This window comes from Salmo salar, chromosome 12 (genome assembly GCF_965601325.2).
Source record: "Salmo salar chromosome 12, fSalSal1, whole genome shotgun sequence".
Lineage (NCBI taxonomy): Eukaryota > Metazoa > Chordata > Actinopteri > Salmoniformes > Salmonidae > Salmo > Salmo salar.
The window spans coordinates 44,895,000-44,916,404 of record NC_138302.1 but is presented as its reverse complement, the minus strand read 5'-3'; the positions used below and the strand labels follow the sequence as shown (position 1 = coordinate 44,916,404).

General features: G+C 44.5%; 1 protein-coding gene across 3 annotated transcripts in view; it reads left to right on the top strand.

The window, feature by feature from the left end:
• Positions 1 to 7,471, top strand: part of LOC106565070 (serine/threonine-protein phosphatase 4 regulatory subunit 1) — a 53,157-nt gene extending 45,686 nt beyond the window's left edge. For all 3 annotated transcript variants that reach the window (XM_045691391.2, XM_045691390.2, XM_014131696.3), the window contains exons 17-20: positions 2,731 to 2,851; positions 3,616 to 3,750; positions 4,347 to 4,488; positions 5,273 to 7,471. In XM_045691391.2, the coding sequence (XP_045547347.1) occupies positions 2,731 to 2,851; positions 3,616 to 3,750; positions 4,347 to 4,488; positions 5,273 to 5,418 (544 nt within the window). In that variant the 3' untranslated portion in view covers positions 5,419 to 7,471. The remainder of the gene's footprint in view (positions 1 to 2,730; positions 2,852 to 3,615; positions 3,751 to 4,346; positions 4,489 to 5,272) is intronic.
• Positions 7,472 to 21,405: the final 13,934 nt, after the last annotated feature.

Here is a 21,405-nt window from a genome sequence, read left to right as displayed (position 1 = left end):
CCCAGGCGTTGTAGGGAGGTCATACAGGCACGTGGAGGCCACACACACTACTGAGCCTCATTTTGACTTGTTTTAAGGACATTACATCAAAGTTGGATCAGCCTGTAGTGTGGTTTTCCACTTTAGTTTTGAGTGTGACTCCAAATCCAAACCTCCATGGGTTGATAAATTGGATTTCCATTGATTATTTTTGTGTGATTTTGTTGTCAGCACATTCAACTATGTAAAGAAAAAAGTATTTAATAAGATTATTTCTTTCATTCAGATCTAGGATGTGTTGTTTAAGTGTTCCCTTTATTTTTTTGAGCAGTATATAAATTGAATCCATTTTAAATTCAGGCTGTAACACAACACATTGTGGAAAAAGTCAAGGGTTGTGAATACTTTCTGAAGGAATTGTAACAATGTTTACATACTGTTTTACCCACTTTATATGTATATACTGTATGGCTCATCCTATATACACTTGAAGTCGGAAGTTTACATACACTTGGGTTGGAGTCATTAAAACTTGTTTTTCAACCACTCCACAAATCTATTTTTAACAAACTATAGTTTTGGCAAGTCGGTTAGGACATCTACTTTGTGCATGACACAGGTCATTTTTCCAACAATTGTTTACAGACATATGAGTTCACTTATAATTCACTGTATCACAATTCCAGTGGGTCAGAAGTTTACATACACTAAGTTGACTGTGCCTTTAAACAGCTCTGAAAACTCCAGAAAATGTCATGGCTTTAGAAGCTTCTGATAGGCTAATTGACATCATTTGATTCAATTGGAGGTGTACCTGTGGATGTATTTCAATGCCTACCTTCAAACTCAGTTCCTCTCTGCTTGACATCATGGGAAAATCCAAAGAAATCAGCCAAAACGTCAGAAAAAACAATTGTAGACCTCCACAAGTCTGGTTCATCCTGGGGACCAATTTCCAAACACCTGAAGGTACTACGGTCATCTGTACAAACAATAGTACACAAGTATAAACACCATGGGACCACGCAGCCGTCATACCGCTCAGGAAGGAGACACGTTCTGTTTCCTAGAGGTTAACGTACTTTGGTGCGAAAGTGCAAATCAATCCCAGAACAACAGCAAAGGACCTTGTGAAGATGCTGGAGGAAACAGGTACAAAAGTATCTGTAAGCACAGTAAAACGAGTCCTATATCGACATAACCTGAAAGACTGCTCGGCAAGGAAGAAGCCACTGCTCCAAAACCACCATAAAAAATCCAGACTACGGTTTGCAACTGCACATGGGGACAAAGATTGTACTTTTTGGAGAAATGTCCTCTGGTCTGATGAAACAAAAAAAAAATGTTTGGCCATAATGACCATTGTTATGTTTGGAGGAAAAAGGGGGAGGCTTGCAAGCCGAAGAACACCATCCCAACCGTGAAGCACGCGGGTAGCTTTTCATGTTGTGGGGGTGCTTTTGTGGGGGACTGGTGCACTTCACAAAATAGATGGCATCATGAGGTAGGAAAATGATGTGGATATATTGAAGCAACATCTCAAGACATCAGTCAGTAAGTTAAAGCTTGGTCGCAAATGGGTCTTCCAAATGAACAATGACCACAAGCATACTTCCAAAGTTGTGGCAAAATGGCTTAAAGACAACAAAGTCAAGGTATTGGAGTGGCCATCTCAAAGCCCTGACCTCAAATTCCATAGAACATTTGTGGGCAGAACTGAAAAAGCGGGTGCGAGCAAGGAGGCCTACAAACCTGACTCAGTTACACCAGCTCTGTCAGGAGGAATGGACCAAAATTCACCCAACTTATTGTGGGAAGCTTGTGGAAGGCTACCCAAAACGTTTGACCCAAGTTAAGCAATTTAAAGGCAATGCTACCAAATACTAATTGAGTGTATGTAAACTTCTGACCCACTGGGAATGTGATGAAAGAAATAAAAGCTGAAATAAATCATTCTGTCTACTATTATTCTGACATTTCACATTCTTAACATAAAGTGGTGATCCTAACTGACCTAAAACAGGGAATTTTTACTAGGATTAAATGTCAGGAATTGTGAAAAACTGAGATTAAATGTATTTGGCTAAGGTGTATGTAAACTGTCGACTTCAACTGTAACTACTGCTGTACACACCTTTTCTATTCATATACTGTCCATACTGTCTATACACACCATTTATTTATATTCCGGGCTCTGACATTGCTCTCTCTGATTTATTGTTTTTTTTGTTTGGATTGTGTTTGTGTTGATATTGTATTACTGTGCTGTTGGAGTTAGAAACCTAAGCAGTTAGCTGCACCCGTGACAACATCTGCAAATCTGTGTACGCAGCCAATGAATTATACTCCTTAGCAGCACGGCGTATGGCAGTAAATCACTAACATAAAAAAGTAAGAAAACTGACTACTTTTAAAATGGAGAAAGCCCTCCATGGTGCCTGCCTGGTCCCATATCTGATAGTCCTCTTTCCCACTCCATTGCACATTGTCAAGCCAAACATGATTAATGATAAATTAATGAGTGACAAGGACTTGGTATGATAGCACAGACAGACAGGTAACCTGGCGCTGTTCATGCTGTCACAAAAGCAGTCAATGGAAAAAGTGGCAGGTGCCCCCAAAACATATAGCAATATTGTTGGGCCTCTTTTGTGGAATGAAGACCTCAGAAAAGCAGATTTTTTTTTAGGATGACCCCTATACATTAGAGCCCGTGTGTGTTGAACAGAATTTATCCATGTGTGTCCACAGGCAGCTTATCCTGATCATAGAGTTGTACAGCCACTACGATGTGTATGACTACCTCAGACAAATAGCACTGACCCTCTGCTCAGACAAAGTGTCGGAAGTTCGGTGGATCTCTTACAAGCTGGTAGGCATGCCGTTTGTACTTGTGTTATTGAAACTGTAACTTTTGAATGATCAAGATCAGTTTATTTTTTTGATTGAACTTAAAGTAGTAATTGTGCTGAATGATATGAGGTGTGAGTATGTCTGTATTGTGTCAATTGGGATATTTCTGATGTTGCAAACTTCTGTGGAAGTAGACAACTATTATCTCATCTTAATGCAGTGGCCTGCCTGCCTTTAGAATGGAAAGCACCAAAACGTTGCTTGTGTCCCAAATGGCAACCTAGTATTCCCCTATAGACGGGATAGCGGACATGTGTTGTTGCGATTCTGGATGGCCAGATAACTAGCAACAATGAGAAGAAGCTGCCATGTGGGGAATCGTAGGTGGCTCGTTTCAGTTAGTTTTATCTTGTTCTTGATACCATGCCTTGTTTTGAGTTATTTTGACTGATGTCATATTTATGCTAATATGGCCAAAATTCGCTGGCTAGTTAACCAATAACTAATGATGTATCCGAGAGACAAGTGCTCATTGTGCAAATGTATTTATGTTTTCAATAGACAAAATATAGTTCTCATATTGTCAACAATCTAAGCCAACCCTGTCTGTTTTGCTCCATAGTTGCACACGCGTCGGTTTTGTTGCTAAACAACCAACCCGTCTATAATGCAGTACTTTTGACCAGGGTCCAATAGGTTCTGGTCAAAAGTAGTGAACTGTATAGGGAATAAGGTGCCATTTGGGACGCAGCCTCTGTCTCATCTTTGTCTCGTCCATTCTAGGTGGTGGAGATCTTACAGAAGATGTATGCATGTGGAGCCCATGACCTGGGCCTGAACTTCATCAACGAGCTCATCGTCCGCTTCTGCCACTGTCCCAAGTGGGTGGGCCGCCAGGCCTTTGCCTTTATCTGCCAGGTCAGGACAATGTTTTGTTCACGAAATGTCAATATATGAAAATCTGTACAAACACCATTTCCAATAGCTGCTGCGTTCAGATTATTATTAATTTTTTTTTTGTGAAATTGCGTCAGCAGTGCTTGCCATAGCACTATTCTGAAAGAATGCAGGTGTGAAGATTGTATGGCCATTGTTGACTGCTGGGTCATGTTCATTAGGCACCAAATGGAAATAAACTGACTGCAACAGGGAGGGACTACCTAGAGCAGGGGTGTCCAACCCTGTCCCTGGAGAGCTACCGTCCTGTAGGTTTTTGTTCCAACCCCAGTTTGTAACTAACCTGGTTCAGCGTATCAACCAGTTAATTATTATAATCAGATGTGGTAGATCAGGGATTGAGTGTGAACCTACAGGATGGTAGCTCTCCAGAAACAGGGTTGGAGAGCCCTGACCTAGAGTAGTCCAATAAGAAACTCTAATATTGTTTTCCATTGGAAAATAGTAGAACAAATTATTTAGCATTCCCTAATGAATATGACCCTGCTCTCCATGTGTCATCTGTCTTGTCTCTCTATTTAAGTTGGTTTGTATTAATTCTCCGCTGTGTTTCCCAGGCCATAGTGGAAGAGGACTGTATGCCAATGGACCAGTTTGCCCAGCACCTCCTCCCCAGTCTACTCAGCCTATCGTCAGACCCAGTCGCCAACGTCCGTGTGCTGGTGGCCAAAGCACTGCGTCAGAGTGTAATGGAGAAAGGTAAAGACTGGGAGGTGTAGGATGAAGTTGCCCCTAGATGCTGATATGTGGTCAGTTAAGCATTTTCCCAACTAATGGTTCAGTTAGGACTGGGGGATGGGGAGCTAATCCTAGATCTGTACCTAGGTAAAACTTCACCCCAGACCAGACTGGGCCCTCTATGCACCCAATAATAAAATACATAGTTATTTGCTCCCGAGAGGGAATATGTCTTGTACATTTTAAAGCATTGGCTATATAAAAACCAATGGCACACGTTCAAGCTATTGCTTGACAAACTCCTGGGTATAAGCTAAAGACGGCTAAATTGGACACTGATGACAGTTGGTGTTCAATAGTTGTAGTACGTTGTCTTTCCCAGTGCAACAAATGTATCTCTCGTGGCATAGTGGTGTTTTGGCTCTTCCCAAAATGTGTGATGCAGTATTTTCCATTATCCAAATGAGCATACCACTTAGAATATTGTTTTCCCTCTATCTTCTGTGGACTATTTGCTCCCTTCATTTTGTTGGTAATGTTTTCCCTCTTTTCCTCATTGTTCCCCTTTTCTTTCTTTTTTTAATCTCCATATTTCCCAATTTTCCTACTTTCTTATATTCCTTTTTAATTATGTAAAGTGTGTTGTGACCATAGAAATATAATTACTCCCCACCGGTCCACTCATTATGGCCTCATTGATTTGAATTGAATGGGGGCACACGTTCTATTCATTCTATTACTAGGGTTGTGACGCATGTAAAATGCACTTTAAATAAATGCTGACTTTACTTGGCTCTCTCTGCAGCGTACTTTAAAGAGCCAGGCAGTGCCTACTCAGACGAGCTGGAGGAGACTGTGATGGCCCTGCAGGCAGACAAGGACCGAGACGTACGCTTCTTTGCCAGCCAGGATCCCAACATGACCCTTATGGACACGGCTGCCTTAATCTAGACCCAGCCAGCCAGCTCCGCGCATACAAAACAACTATCACCAGCAGCACTGATACCACTCAAACATACATACATATATATACTTACATACATACAATCATTCATGTTCTCTCAGACATACACACACAATCATACATGCACACTCATGTGAATACTGACATGTATCATACATAAATGCATGCTCACCAACACACACACGTACAGATGCACATACCCAAGTGTTTGCACATACACATCATGTGAAACAAGCACTCTAATCTCTGGGACTCCTCCCATTAGAGAACAATGAACAGGACTTGGGGATGGGGGGCTAGATGGAGCCCACTGTAGTAGCAAACAGTGTGACACCTCTTCCGGGACTCAAATTCTCCTCCTACCCACATTAGCATCCTAAGACTGAGACCCTGTAATCACAGACAACTTGCCGCTAAACCCGACAAGCATTCTCTCTCTCCAAAGCTAATAGTACATTTGTGATAATTGTGTGTTTGATTTCTATTTCCCGCTTTTCTCTGTGGATTTCTAAACTACAAAACGACAACTGACAACCTGATTATTCTGATGTGCGCTTAAACTCAGGGGGACTCGGTCTGAAAACGGCAACTCGTTAAGCTAAACCAGCCACTGCAAAATGGCGTTGGATCCCAGGTGGAAATCAACCCACTGAGCGGCTTGGCTCTTGTCCCATCGTCGCTTCACCTCCACCCCTCCGTGTCCAGGCGGCTCTCTCAGGTCCTTTAGACTCATCTCGGTTTATCTTTCTTCCTCTCTCTTCATCTTGTCTTCATGGGCCACTGTAACCACTACTGCTCAGGAGAAGGAACAACTGCATCACTCGGCACTCCTAAGTCATATTGGACACTTTATTGGCAGAGCAAAAGATCATAATGAACTCGTGGCTTCTTCCCCCTCTGTGTTTACCATGCCAATAATGTGTCCCTATCTCCCATTTTTGGCCAATGAGACCAATGAAATACCTCTGTCCGGACATGACTTGGGCCAGTTTTGTCGTGGAAGTGAAGTTTGGCGCTTTTAGAATTGGGTGCAATGTTTTACAATGTTGCAGATAGAAATATAATGTATGGACAGACATTAGAAAATGCTTACACAATGTGTCACAATCTGTACATTATATAAGGTTGCTGTCCCTGAAAAAGCCTCTGGTGTCAGCTGGACTTGCAAGTCCTTGGCTGCATCCCAAATGACTTGTAGAAAGAAGGAGCAGAAAAAGAGAATTGGAGATAGATAGCACAATGTTGGTTATGCATGTTTTTTTCATTGGCCGAAAAGGTTAAAGCCCTGTGAAGCGCTCACCCCTTATCCACTTCCACATTGTGGATTCCAATCCCATTTTGGTCGACACCATGATAGCATATTTATGGTCAAATGGTAGCTTTTTCGGTAAGTCGGACCACTGACCACAATTGTACAGTATAGGAATGGTTGTGTGCCCTGGTTGTGCACCCAGGGTTTGTGTTCCAAGATGCTCTGACCGTTATGTACGTTCGAGAAGAAGTAACTTCCAAACATTGGCAAGCATTGTATAGCTCAACCAATGGAGCCAGTTTTTTTTGAGGACCCAAGGCCAGTTTTAGGGGTTTCTGTAGAGACATGAGTGTGAATATAATGGGAGCAGTCACCAAGTCACTTTTGTAGTAGTTTGAATCTTTTTTTTCTCTCGTGTTCATGGCAACTGATTTTTGACCATAGACACGACTTGAGAACTTAAACTGATTTTGGTGTGGCGTGCATCACACGTCTCTCTTCCATGTTATGGAATAGTTCACTGCGCTATCGCAGTAGCCTACCTAACTCATCTCATCTGTCTGCAATTTGTGCCCATCTTGTTTTTTTTATGTGGTAGAACTGTTAATATATGCATTTTATGAAATGTATTTTTATTTTCAATTATGTACCATTGTTCAAAGATTTTATATCCTAACTTTGCAATTCACAACCTTTGTAATATTCAATGGTTTCTTTAAAAGACGTTTTATGTATTGTTATTTTTAGTATTCTGTAATTAAAATGATAATATAAATCAGAAAAATGAAGATGTGGAATGTGTAGCCTGACTCCAAACTAACCTTGGAAAACCAACAAATGAGTGTCACAGCATTCTGTCACACCTGCACACAGTTTTATTTATAGAATATAAAACGCAAAAAGGAGGCCTATGTTCTGACCGTAATATTGCAGCTATTTCCAGATCAATATAACTAAACCTGGTATGAATCAGTTGACCTTAAAACATTAGATATTTTTCAACTATGAGGCTGTGTTATTGTTGCACATCCAAGGCATTCTTGCTGTTGGGCGTTTCTGCATCTGCAGGAACCCACTCTATACTTCTGTATGCTGGTAAAAGTGGAACGTACCAACGCGTTCTAAACCGCTCTGGTGACAAATAAACGTTGCCCTGTCTTCAACTATCCACATTTGGCTGCTTTGCTACCACTTGTGCAATCTTCCCGATGTTTTAATTATTTTGATTTTTCTAAGGACACAAACGGAGGCAGAGAGAACCTATTAAAGTAAATATATATATATATGTGTGTAAAACAAATATTGTATTAGCTACAGTAGTTTGAATGCTAACTCAAATTAGCTGCTAGCATAGGTAGCTAACGTTAGCTAGCTAAGCCCTAGTTAAAATACCGCTCCATTGCCACACAGAACAAAAATATTTCAATATCAGGACATCCCTAACCTAACTTTAACCGCTATCCTTACCGTAACCATTTTAAATTTAAACTTGAGGTAACGTCTGAGTTGGGATAATCCCGGATAACAAGAACCCTGAAACCACGCTGTGCGCCTCCTCAGACTTTTAATAGATCGTCAGCCTCTGCTACTATCCGTGCAGGTGAAGCACGCCTCCGTTTCATACAGCGTGCCAGACTGTTCTTCCACTTTGACGGGAGAAATGGTAATGCTTGTAGTACTGCCGCGGCGTTCCCTCACTTTATTGGAGCTGCTAAAACTATTTCTGTAAAATGTATTCAAACAAATATATGTAATTACTACAAAAAGTCAATGAAAAAATTATAGAATGACAAACCAAATAAATAGCCTATGTATAGCAGCCTAGAGATATTGTGGTTTCTTCCTGGTGGTGGTAAGAAATATGAACTGTAGGCTGTGTGCGCACTGTGGATGCACATCAGAGGCTTGGCCACTTTGGCCAATCAGAGCGTTGAAAAATTATCACCTCTGAGTCAACTGAGTCTATCTTTGTAACTTTTTTTTTTTTATCCCCATCAAAAATCTGTCAATTTAAGTTTAGAGAGCATTGAATGTGTCTCAATTCGCCAGTGTCGCACTTCAGCGCGTTGAAAGGTGGCAGAGCTACAACAGCGTTTGCCAGACCATGAGACATCCCGCAGATTGGTCATCTCACGTAAACGTCTGTAGCATCTGAACAGTTTGGCCTACAAACTATTATGATCACTCGATGGAAAGAGGAGATTCCGTTTTGCTCTACGACCCCCACAAGTGTCACGGGACTCGTCGGAAGGTAACCCGTACTGGTAAAAAAAAAAAACGAATGGAAGTATGAAGGTAGTTTTGTGCCTGCCCAAAAAAGGGGTTAAATACACTACATAACCAAAAGTATGTGGACACCTGCTCATCGAACATCTCATTCCAAAATCATGGGCATTACTATAGAGTTGGTCCCCCTTTGCTGCTACAACAGCCTCCACTCTTCTGGGAAGGCTTTCCACTAGATGTTGGAACATTACTGCGGGTACTTACTTCCATTCAGCCACAGCATTAGTGAGGTTGGGCACAGATGTTGGGCGATTAGGCCTGACTTGCAGTCGGCATTCCAATTCATCCCAAAGGGGTTCGATGTGGTTGAGGTCAGGGCTGTCAAGTTCCTACACACCAATCTCGACAAACCATTTCTGTATGGACCTCACTTTGTGCACGTGGCATTGTCATGCTGAAACAGGAAAGGGCCTTCCACAAACTGTTGCCATGAAGTTGAAAGCACAGCATTGTCTAGAATGTCATTGTATGCTGTAGCGTTAATATTTCCCTTCACTAGAACTAAGGGGCCTAGCCCGAACCATGGAAAACAGCCCCGGGCCACTTTTCCTCCTCCACCAAACTTTACAGTTGGCACTGTGCATTGGGGCAGTTAGCGTTCTCCTGGCATCCACAAACCTAGAATAGTCCGTCAGACTGTCAGATGGTGAAGGGTGATTCGTCACTCCAGAGAACGCGTTCCCACTGCCCCAGAGTCCAATGGTGGTAAGCTTTACACCACTCCAGGCGACGCTTGACATTGCGCATTATGATCTCACGCTTGTGTGTGACTGCTCGGCCATGGTAACCCATTACATGAAGCTCCCAACAAACAGTTCTTGTGCTGACGTTGCTTCCAGAGGCAGTTTGGAACTCGGTAGTGAGTATTGCAACAGAGGAAAGACAAGTTTTACACGCTACCTGCTTCAGCACTCGGCGGTCCCATTCTGTGAGCTTGTGTGGCCTACCACTTCGCGCCTGAACCGTTGTAGCTCCTAGACGTTTCCACTTCACAATAACAGGACTTTCAGTTGACCGGGGCAACTCTAGCAGGGCATAAATTTGATGAACTGACTTGTTGGAAAGATGGCATCTGATCACGATGCCACGTTGAAAGTCACTGAACTCTTCAGTAAGGCCATTCTACTGCCAATGTTTTGTCTATGGAGATTGCATGGCTGTGTGCTCAATTGTATACACCTATCAGCAACAGGTGTGGCTGAAATAGTGTCCACATTTGTGCATACAGTGGAATTTGGAAAGTATTCAGACCCCTTCCCCTTTTCCACATTTTGTTACATTACATCTTCTCTGCAGATCCTCTCAAGCACTGTCAGGTTAGATGGGGAGCATTGCTGCACAGCTATTTTCAGGTCTCTCCAGAGATGTCCGATCGGGTTCAAGTCCAGGCAATGGCTGGGCCACTCTAGGACATTCAGAAACTTGTCTCTAAGCCACTCCTGTGTTGTCTTGGCTATGTGCTTAGGGTTGTCGTCCTGTTGGAAGGTAAACCTTAGCCCCAGTCTGAGGTCCTGAGTGCTCTGGAGCAGGTTTTCATCAAGCGCTGTCAGTGAATATCGGGCTCTTGGTCACCTCCCTGACCAGGGCCCTTCTCCCCAAACTGGTCAGTTTGGCTGGGTGGTCAGGTCTAGGAAGAGTCTAGGTGGTTCCAAACTTCTTCCATTTAATTAAGAATGATGGAGGCCAGCCACTCTGTTCTTTGGGACCTTCAAATGCTGCAGAATAATTTTTATGTGCCTCGACACAAACCTGTCTCGGAACTCTATGGACAATTCCTTCAACCTCATGGCTTGGTTTCTGCTGACATGCACTGGCAACTTGGCACACAGCTTGGCACTCAATTTAGGTTCTGAATGAAAATTGAAAATGCGTATTTCCAGATGTTGAAATTGGGTTCATTTTCAGTTCTGAATGAAAGTTGAAAATATGTCATTTATAGTCTGTTTGGGACAAAATCAAGTCTGGTCCAGAACGGACAAAATATGAACCAAACAAAGACGTCTATTGACGTGGAAATCAAGGCTGGTCCAGACTGCACCAAAAAAAGACATCCAGTCCAGACAGGATCAAAAAATATGTCCAAAAGGCATCAGCTTCGGTCTGTGCTTACTGAGGTATGGCCTACAGTGTCGCCTGCAATGGAATTTTATGAATGCCCATCCATGTTGGTAAAAAAGGCTTGTTAGTCCTGATTCCTGTGACTAATCAATTTGTCTATTTAAGCTCTGAATAATAAGCCTTCCAACTTTATCACAGCGGCAAATGCAGAAGTATTTTCCCCCAAACAAATTAAGGATACAAACTTCATCCACTGATCATGACAATTTAACCTACGAGATGAAACTCCTGGACAGCAGTTGTGAGTTGCCCGATTGTCCATTCCATATTGTCCATTTTACTTTGACCTGTCCTGTTTTTAGGATATGTTGTTTGTTAACATGTCAACGCATTTTTTGTTGTTGATTGGGCGCTATTTAGGTTAGGCTATTTGAGAAACCTGATGAAAAAAGTTTCTCATTACATTGTCATACATTCTATCTCCAGCCTGTGGGCTACAGAAAAGGCCACATACTCTTTCTACCATATGTAATTTCTGCTACATGATTCATGTTAGATAATTTTTTTGACAGAATGTTGATGATACATCTCTCCAAAAGCACGCTGGGAATGGACAAGATATATATTTTGTGTCCCTGCCTTTGACAAAGTGGGCACTGCCTATCACAGGGTGGCATCAGTGCACACCTAAAAAGCCCATACGCCACTGGTTGAATGTAATTGTCATTGTTTTGGGCAGAATTATGTGAGGTTTTTGTGTTGTTGGAGGAGCGTCTTGGTCAGTTTAGCTCAGAAAATGCTGCCCTTGTCAATCTGCCGCCTAACCCTGCCTAATGAGTGGTCCCGGCCCTGGTGGTAGGTAGCATAAATGTACCACATGAAACATATGGATTTGCATTAGTATATGTATCAAAGTCCCAATGCAAAGTTGCACCTCACTTTCTTTCTATTTTTGGAGTTTATGGAGGACCCTGCAAGGCAGCCTATTCCCTATAATGTAAACTTCAACAAATAACTTCAAATTAAACCAAATCATTTGCACTCATGACAACTGGTGTTTAAATTACATTTTCAGCCAACTTATAAGCAAATACTTTGAATTTATTGTTATAAATCAACTTGCAGGGTTGCTAGCCAACTAACCTGCTGACGTTGAATTAGCACTGAGTAAGCAAGTTGCTATCAACACCTAGCTTACAACTACATTAAAGTAAAACAAAGTTTTGGAAACACAACGCCATCTAACCAGTTATCAACGAATGTTAGCTATATGCAGTTATCTTAGCCAGCAAGCTAGCCAGCCAACGTTGGCTTTGTAGCCAACTAGCTATTAGTCTGGCCAGCCTACCCAACGACCATGGCTATGGTTGGCAAGCTACAGCCCAACTACTGGAAACCAGCTAGAACAGAACTAACACAACTAAAACAACCGCAGATTAAAAGCAGAGGGAGAACAGAGACTTACAGATTGATAGTGGAGGCCCATCTGACGGTAAAACGGAGTAAGCTACCAAAGTGAGGGGGAGGTGAAATCTTCACCGGGCCGAAATCCAAAATAGATACATGATGTCAGTCAGCTAACGATAGTTAACGCATTTTTGTACATCGCGCTGTTCCATACATTTGACCTTATTTTAGCGCCCCAAAAACGTAGTACTTCCAGGTCAACTGTAATATGAATACCATTGTGAAGCGCAATTTCTCCCCTTTCCAACAAAATCATTGACGAGACCTTCATGCTGCCCGTCTCTGCATGATTGAAGAAGGCAATGGAGCTCTGCCGTGTCTTTTTAAAAATGGCGGGTGGGAAGCGAAAGCTACTGTGTGATCTGCAGAGAAGAATGGGAGAAACTTTGAGGCACCATAGATCAGGCAAGAGGATTGGAGAGCTCAATGCCCATGGTAACATACGTAACCTTTGTTATGTCGCACTATATTGGAACACTCCAACATGGTATCACAATACCAAATTAAATGCTGTAGTAATAGTGTCCTCAATCCAATGTGAGAGTCTCTGTTTCGATAGGCTCTTCCCCAGAACTCTGGTTAGGCAGGAAGATAACACTCCCCTTGTCTGCACCCATTTGGAAAACATTCAGCGCTCACTGAAATAGCATGATGTTCACCAGCCCTCTAAGTAGACGTAATAGCCAACAGGAATGCCACCTTTATGGATAGGTGCTTCAAAAACGCTAACCCCAGGGGCTCGAAGAGTGGCTTAGCAAGTGCTGACAGCACCACATCAAGGTTCCAGTTTGGCACCGAACGGGCCTTCGCTGGACGCAGATGTCTAATTATCTTCATAATCTTGGAGAGCAATGGGTGGCCACCCATGGGTCCCTCCGGACCATTGTCATGGCAAGCCGAAATTGCAGCCAAATACACTCTCAATGTAGATGCCGCTCGGTCCACATCAAGCAGTGATTGTAAATTTTTTTTAAACCATTTGTACATAACACGTATTGGGGGCAACATTATGACCCTCACACCAAGTACAGAATATGCCCATTTTAATGGCGTTATTGGTGGAGAAAAGCCTGGCATTCTGCAACATGTTCACCACATTGTCCTGAATGCCTGGACTTGCCCATTTGACGCCTCTCAAGCCCAAAGCTGGAGGTGGCACAGGTCCAGATGCCGAGCGTCCCCCGAGCCTGAGAGAGCAGGTCGGGTCTCTGTGGCAGCTGCCATGGGGTCCCAGAGAGGAGGGACAACATCTCGGCCAGTATGGGGTTATCAGGAGTAGCTGGTGGCCCTTCAAACTGACCCTGTCTAGCGTAGCTGTGACCAGGGGAAATGGTGGGAACGCATAAAGTGTAATTGCCAGCCAATCATGAGCGAGGGCATCCAAACGCAGAGGGCCTGAAGGGTCCGACATCGAGAACGAGCTAGGACAATGACTGTTCACCTGAGACGCAAACAGGTCCACCTGCGCTCTCCCAAACCTTTCCCACAGCTGTAACACCACCTGAGGGTGTAGACTCCAGTCCCCCTCCAGCGAGCCATTTCTCGAAAGCATGTCCACTACCCAGTTCAAGACCCTGGGAATGTGTGCTGCCCGCAGCAACGTTAAGCGGGCCTGAGCTCACAACAAGAGCCCCACGGCACCTCCACAAAATGGCTCGGATCTCAGTCCCCCCGATGAATAATATACGCCACTACCGTGGTGTTGTCTGATCTGACCAGGACATGCTTCCCCTCCAAGTAGGGCAGTAACTGTTAGAGTGCCTGGCGAACCGCCCTGAGCCCCAGCACATTGATGTGGTTGCCACTCTATGGGGGGCTACAGCGTCCGCTCGCTGCCATGCCTCTGAACACTGCCCCCCAACTTGCTAGCGAGGCATCGGTGCACACTAGCTCCCTGCGGTGGACTCTGTTTAGTATCACTCTCTCCTACAGGAAGGAGTGAGAGTGCCATTTCAAAATAAAAATTGTAAAATAAAAAGGTACAGCCCAGGTCTGGCCTACATACTGCACAAAGGTACGGCTGAGTTCCCGCCTTGGTCCCCGGTCCAGAGGTGGGCCAGATGCAGCTATATGGAGCTACATTAAACCGGCTACCCCACAAGTTAAAGGGGAATTTCACCCTGGTGGAATCTGGGCTTGTTTTCATCATGTCTGAGGCATTTCTAGGACAGTGAGATATGTTTCACACACAATTGCCCAGGAAGAAGGCAGGTCAGGGCTTCACGCACTGCATGATTCACCCTATGATGGCTTCCAGTGTATTTATGAGGAAGGGGGTGAGAGAAAAAAATAAATGTAATCTTGCTTTGTGCCATTTCGAAGGCTCTATGTTATACTGTTCGCATTATACGTTTTTGTGGGTTTAGATATGGTTGTCCTTGTTTGATAGAGCCATTAGACGTCTTTCAGCTATGTTCCTATCAGCGGATTCATTGCTATATATAGAAGCAAACACATTTTTTTTATTCTTTGAAAGACTACAAGTTGTGATGGGCAGTGCTTCGTGCTCTGGCCCACGTCCCTCAACGCAAACTTTTTTACCAAGGAGGCAGACACTAACAACAATCCTTTGGGTAAAACTGAATGAACTGACCAAACGCAATGGCTTCAACTGATTCCTCTCATCAACACGATGTTTTGTGCTGCTGCCATGTTGTTGCTACCATGTTGTTGTCATGTTGTGTTGCTACCATGCTGTGTTGTCATGTGTTGCTGCCTTGCTATGTTGTTGTCGTAGGTCTCTCTTTATGTAGTGTTGTCTCTCTTGTGGTGATGTGTGTTTTGTCCTATATTTTTATTTTATTTTTAATCCCAGGCCCCGTCCTAGCAGAAGGCCTTTTGGTAGGCCGTCATTGTAAATAAGAATTTGTTCTTAACTGACTTTCCTAGTTAAATAGAATACAAATAAATAAAAATGACGGAGCATCCATTAGCTACATGGTGACATTCAACCATACATGTTTCAACCGGGATATAGAATTAGATTTAGCTAATGTTAGAAGCTCAGCCACAGCCAATATCAGCACCAAGAGTGCAGATGACAAATACGCTGTCTAGCTAAGTAAGTTATTTTTCCTGCAAGCCACCTAGCTAGCTAGGTAACTTTTTAGTTTATCTACTGAAACCCATATTGTGTATTACTGGCTAACGTACTACTGTGTTACAGTCGGGGGAAATTGTTCTGTTTGCTTACAAGCTTAGTTAGCTACCTAAACAACTACCGGTAGTCATATCTTGGATTAAAAATAGAAGAGGTTTTACAAATCGGATATCTTTTGTAAGGCTAGCTACTAAACAAAAAGCTATAACGTTACAACCAGCCACCTAAAGCTAGGTTCACCAGTAAATGTCTGACTGGAGATGGCTAGCTAGTTAACCTGGTGCCTACTAACTTGTATGCGCCATGCCTCACATTTGTAACTTGTTAGCAAATATGTGGAACATAAGCAACAGTACATTTTACTAACTAGCTATGTAACATAATTGACGAGGGTTGACATTGGTTATGATTATGACCTTGGATACATTTCAATCTTACAAAATTATAGGCATGATGCAAGATAGGATTCCAAACAGATGTAAATAACAAGTATTGCATATCCAGCAAGCTAGCTAGCTAAGTCTATGAGCAAACAGTGAGGAGAAACAATAATACAACAATTTACTGTTGTAAATCTCTACAACTAAAGCTGGTTTTACTATAAAACAATTGCTGAAGCATCCCTGACAGACATGGCTGTAGGTAGTGGTGGGAAAAGTATTCAATTGTCATACTTGAGTAAAAGTAAAGATGCCTCAATAGAAATTGACTCAAGTAAAAGTGAAAGTCACCCAGTAAAATACCACTTGAGTAAAAGTCTAAAAGTATTTGGTTTTAAATATACTTAAGTATCAAAAGTATAAATCATTTCAAATTCCTTATATTAAGCAAACCAGACAGTACAATTTTCTATTTTTTTATTGACGATAGCAGGGGCACACTCCAACACATAATTTACAAACGAAGTATTTGTGTTTAGTGAGTCTTCCAGATCAGAGGTAGGAGGGATGACCAGAGATGTTCTCTTGATAAGTGTGTGTATTGGACCATTTTCCTGTGAAAATGTAAGTAAAAAGTACCTTATTTTCTTTAGGAATGTAGTGAAGTAAAAGTTGTCGAAATATAAATAGTAAAGTACAGAAACCCCCAAAAAACAACTTAGTACTTTAAAAAAACAAAAGTAGAAGTTTAAAGTATTTTAACTTAAATACTTTTCACCACTGGCTGTAGGTAGATACTGACTGCTTACCTACCAAGGCTCATTTGTATAGTCTGGTCACTGTGCAAGGGTTGAGGGTTATGCCATATTTATTTATATTAGGCTAGATATTATTGTAAATGTTATCTCTGTGCTTGTGCACATGTATGCATGTTCAACTAGACTACCCTAATGTTGGTGATATGCTGGGCCACGGTTCAACTGTTGTTCAAACTGTACAATGGAGTATATTTTTTGTAGTTTGTTGTCTTACATTCCAATACCGTGGTGCCTGGGCTTCTTCCTGGATTGGATTCTAGATACAGAATTCCTTTGTCTGCGTGTATCATTGTAGCAGAACTGTATCCCTCTCGAGGGATTAGACATTATGTTGGATTTCAAGCAGATGACTCATGAAGAACTGGATGGCAGTTTTGTCATGACAATACACCTCCCATAGCTTTGCAAGTATTCCCTGAATTTACTCTGTTTCTTTGGAATGGCAATTTCATAATGACCACCTCTCCCATGTGCTGATCAGTTCTTTTAGCTGCAGATTGTTAGACAGATAATGTGATTTCACCAAAGATTTTTGTTCAGCTGGAGAAGCTGAAACTCGTGCTTATGACGGTGGGCTTGTCCTGTCTGCGGTGAGTCAGCCGAAAGTGGTGTAGGGCTTCTTACCCACCAGTTGGTACTTCATGTCTCATGGAAAGACATGGTTGTAGTGTTAGGGACGTAGGGCAACATGCCTTTGTTGGTAAACCTACCCATGTATTCTACCGGCTAGAATACATCTGAAACCCTACCTCTTCAAACATTATCTTAAATAATCCTCCTCCTCTTCATCTCAACCAAAACAACCAATACATTTCCTGTCTAAGCACAACCAAAAACCCCTTCCTCATATCAAAGGACTGTCTGTAAACCTCCCCCAGCCCATTGACTGACAGATAATTCTTGTCAATAGTACCCTTTGCAGGGGAATTTTGTAGACATGTAGGGCAACACATCTGTAACCCCGTAATACAAACACTACCCAATTCATGTTTATACTATGCTTAATGTAAATTGAGCTATCTTACCCGTCAGCTTTTAAATATTTTGGCCAACTTACCTTCACCTTGTGCAGAGCTAGGGGTTAGAAGTGCATTTTGGTGTAATCAGATTCTGTATCACCTACAACAAAATACACTACAATACACAATTTAACCACCCTACTAATTGTATTGATCTCCATTAGATTGGCTAGCTAAGCACACCAAACATGTACCTTTCAATATTGTCAGCTTGCTGTTAGTTAACTAGTGTAAGATTGCTAGCCAGCTGAGACTGGCTGAGAACCAACCATAGACGATTTATACATATGCATCATTGCTACCAACACACAAACAGAGAGGGAGTTAGCTATATCAACAAAGAAATGTTTAGTAATGGACTGTTTGCCAGACAAGCGTGGACTAGATGGCTACCAAATTGAGACTCTTATTTGGTAACATTAGCTAGCTTACGTTAGCTGTCAGTCAGTCAAAGATGGAAAACAAACATCTTTACTCTGCTGAAGGCAGCTACCAGTCTAGTAATGAATAGATGAGACGGGGGAGAGGGGAGGACCTGGAAACAGGAGACAAAGGGCTGTGAGACATGAGTTTGATTTTGGACACCTGAAAAGTGGGATGTTTACGGATTGTACGGGGCAACAGGAGACAAACAGCAGAGGGGCTAATGACATTGGAGATGGGGAAAGGGCCGATAAACCAGGGGGAAAGATTGCAGGACTCCACCCGGAGGGGCAGATCCCGGGTGGACAGCCATACCTTCTGCCCGAGATGATGCCGGGGTCCGGTGGCAGTCCGCTTGTCGTCGATACCTGGATGTGGTCTTGAGAAGGGCCGACCGGGCTTCCAGGTAGGACGACAGCGGCTGACAAACATCTGGGCCGAAGGTATGCCAACCTCTTGCTCAGGGAAGAGCGGGGGCTGATAGCCCATGGAACACACAAAGAGCGAGAGACCCGTGGCAGAGCAAGGAAGGGTGTTGCGGGCATATTCGACCCACACTAGTTGCTGTCTCCAGGTGGTGGGGTTGGCGGAGACCAGGCAGCGAAGAGTTGTTTCCAAGTCTTGGTTGGCTCGCTCCAACTGGCCATTGGACTGGGTGGTGGAACCCAGAGGAAAGGCTGGCCGATGACCAAATGAGCGCACAGAACACCTTCCAGAACCAGGACGAGAACTGAGGACCCCGGTCGGAGACCATGTCCACCAAGAGTCCATGGATCCGGAAGACGTGCTGGGCCGTCTCTTTGGCAGAGGGTAGCTTGGGGAGAGGAATGAAGTCGGCGTCTTTGGAAAACCGGTCCACTACTGTCAGGATGGCGGTGTTGCCATCAGACGGGGGAAGACCCATGACGAAGTCCAGGTATATGTGAGACCAGGGACGGTGACGGACAGGCAGTGGTTGAAGATCAGCTGGAGCTTGCCGAGGTGTCTTGTTCTGCGCACAGACCATACAGGCGGCAACCAATGCGGAGACGTCCGGGACCATGGTAGGCCACAAAAAGCATTGTAGAATAAAGGCCAGGGTCCGACGGGAGCCCAGGTGGCAGGCAAACCTGGAGGAGTGGACCCACTCCAGGACTGAGGAGAGGACAGTGAAAGGCACAAACATCCGGAAGAGCAGGGCCCACCTAGCTTGCCTGGAATTGAGATGCTTGGTGGTGAGGAGATATTCCAGGTTCTTGTGGTTGGTCCACACAATGAACGGATGTTCTGCCCCCTCCAGCCAGTGCCTCCACTCCAACGCCATCTTCACCTCGACTCTCACGATTCCCTACATCGTAGTTCCTCTCCATGGCATTGAGGCGATCGGAGAAGGCGGCGCAGGGATGTAACTTGAGGTCCAGGGCAGAACGCTGGGACAGGATAGCCCCCACTCTGACATCCGAAGCATCGGCCTCCACCACAAACTGGCGGGACAGGTCAGGGTGAACCAAGCTGGGAGCTGTGGTGAAACGGTGTTTGAGATCCCGGAACGCCCGGTCAGCAGCTGGGGACCGGACGGCCTGGGAGAGGTGAGTGCAGACAGGAGGGAAGCCAGGGAGCTGTAATCCCAGATAAAGCGGCAATAAAAGTTGCCGAATCCCAGGAAACTTTGCAGCTGCACCTTGGACGTAGGCTGTGGCCAATCTACCACCACTCTCACCTTCCGAGGATCCATCTGTACACTCCCTGCACAGCGATCATGTAACCCAGGAAGGGGATGGTGGAGCGATGGCTTTCGCACTTTTCCGCTTTCTCAAAAAGCTGGTTCTACAGGAGGCATTGGAGAACCTGTCGGACATGGAGCACGTGTTCTTGGGCAAAGCGGGAGAAGACGAGGATGTCATTGAGGTAGACGAAGACAAACCGGTTCAACATGTCACGGAGAACATCATTAACCAGAGCCTGGAACACAGCTGGGGAGTTGGTAAGGTCAAATGACATGACCAGATACTCGTAGTGACCGCTGGCCGTGTTGAAGTCAGTCTTCCACTCGTCCCCTATTCCATATCCACATCAGGTGGTAGGCATTCCGTAGGTCCAGCTTGGAGAGCACGGTGGCCTCCTGGAGCGGCTCGAAGGCCGAGGAGATGAGTGGTAGCGGGTAGCGGTTCTTCACCATGATGTCGTTGAGGCCTCGGTAGTCGATGCCGATGGGGGAGGCAGAAGGACGGATTAATCCTGCAGCTAGGGAGTCCTCAATGTAGGTCTCCATAGTCTTGGTCTCCGGACCCGACAGAGAGTAAAGTCATCCCCGGGGCAGAGTAGTGCCTGGGAGAAGGTCTATCCCACAGTCAGGGTCGGTGCGGCGGAAGCGAAGTGGCCAGGGCTTAACTGTACACCTCCCGGAGGTCCTGGTAATCCGCGGGAACGGTGGAGAGGTCCGGGGCAACTTCCGAGCACACAGAAAGATGTCCCGGGGCAGGCTGCGCTGACTTCAGACAATGGGAGTGTTAGAACGGGCTCCAGCCCATAATGGCACCAGCAGTCCAGTCTATGATGGGATTGTGTTGCTGGAACCAAGAGAATCCCAATACCACGGGAACCTGAGGAGACTTATTCAGCATAAATTGGATTACCTCGCAATAGTTCCCTGACACTCGTAGGTTGATGGGAGTGGTATTGTGAGTGACCCGGCCTATAGAGCACCCATCCAGCACTCTAACGTCCATGGGAATGGAGAGAAGCTGAGTGGGGATGCCCAGCTTGGACGCCAGGGTAGCGTCCAAAATACTCTCATCGGCCCCAGTGTCGATGAGTCCCCAGAGAGATTTCGACTGGTTCCCCCACAGCAGGGTGGCATGGAAAAGGGTGCGAGTAAGGGTAGAGGAAAGTTCTCCATAAGGCCCACCAGAGTACTCGCCCCGGCTTGATGAGCCTGGATTTTTAATGGGCAGGTAGCTACAAAATGTCCCATAGCTTAACAATATAGACAGCTCTGGGTGTGGAGTCGGCGTAAGCGCCCAGCCGGAGTCAATCTAGCCCTGCCCAGTTGCCTGGACTCTGAAGGAGGCGAGTCGTCAGCCCTCGGTGATTCCCAGAGAGTACTAGGGTGACGTCGGTTTCACTCGGACATGTAGACTTCGGGTGTCTCCAGGATTCTTCGGAGGGAAGGTAGGAACGAGGGCGAATGGG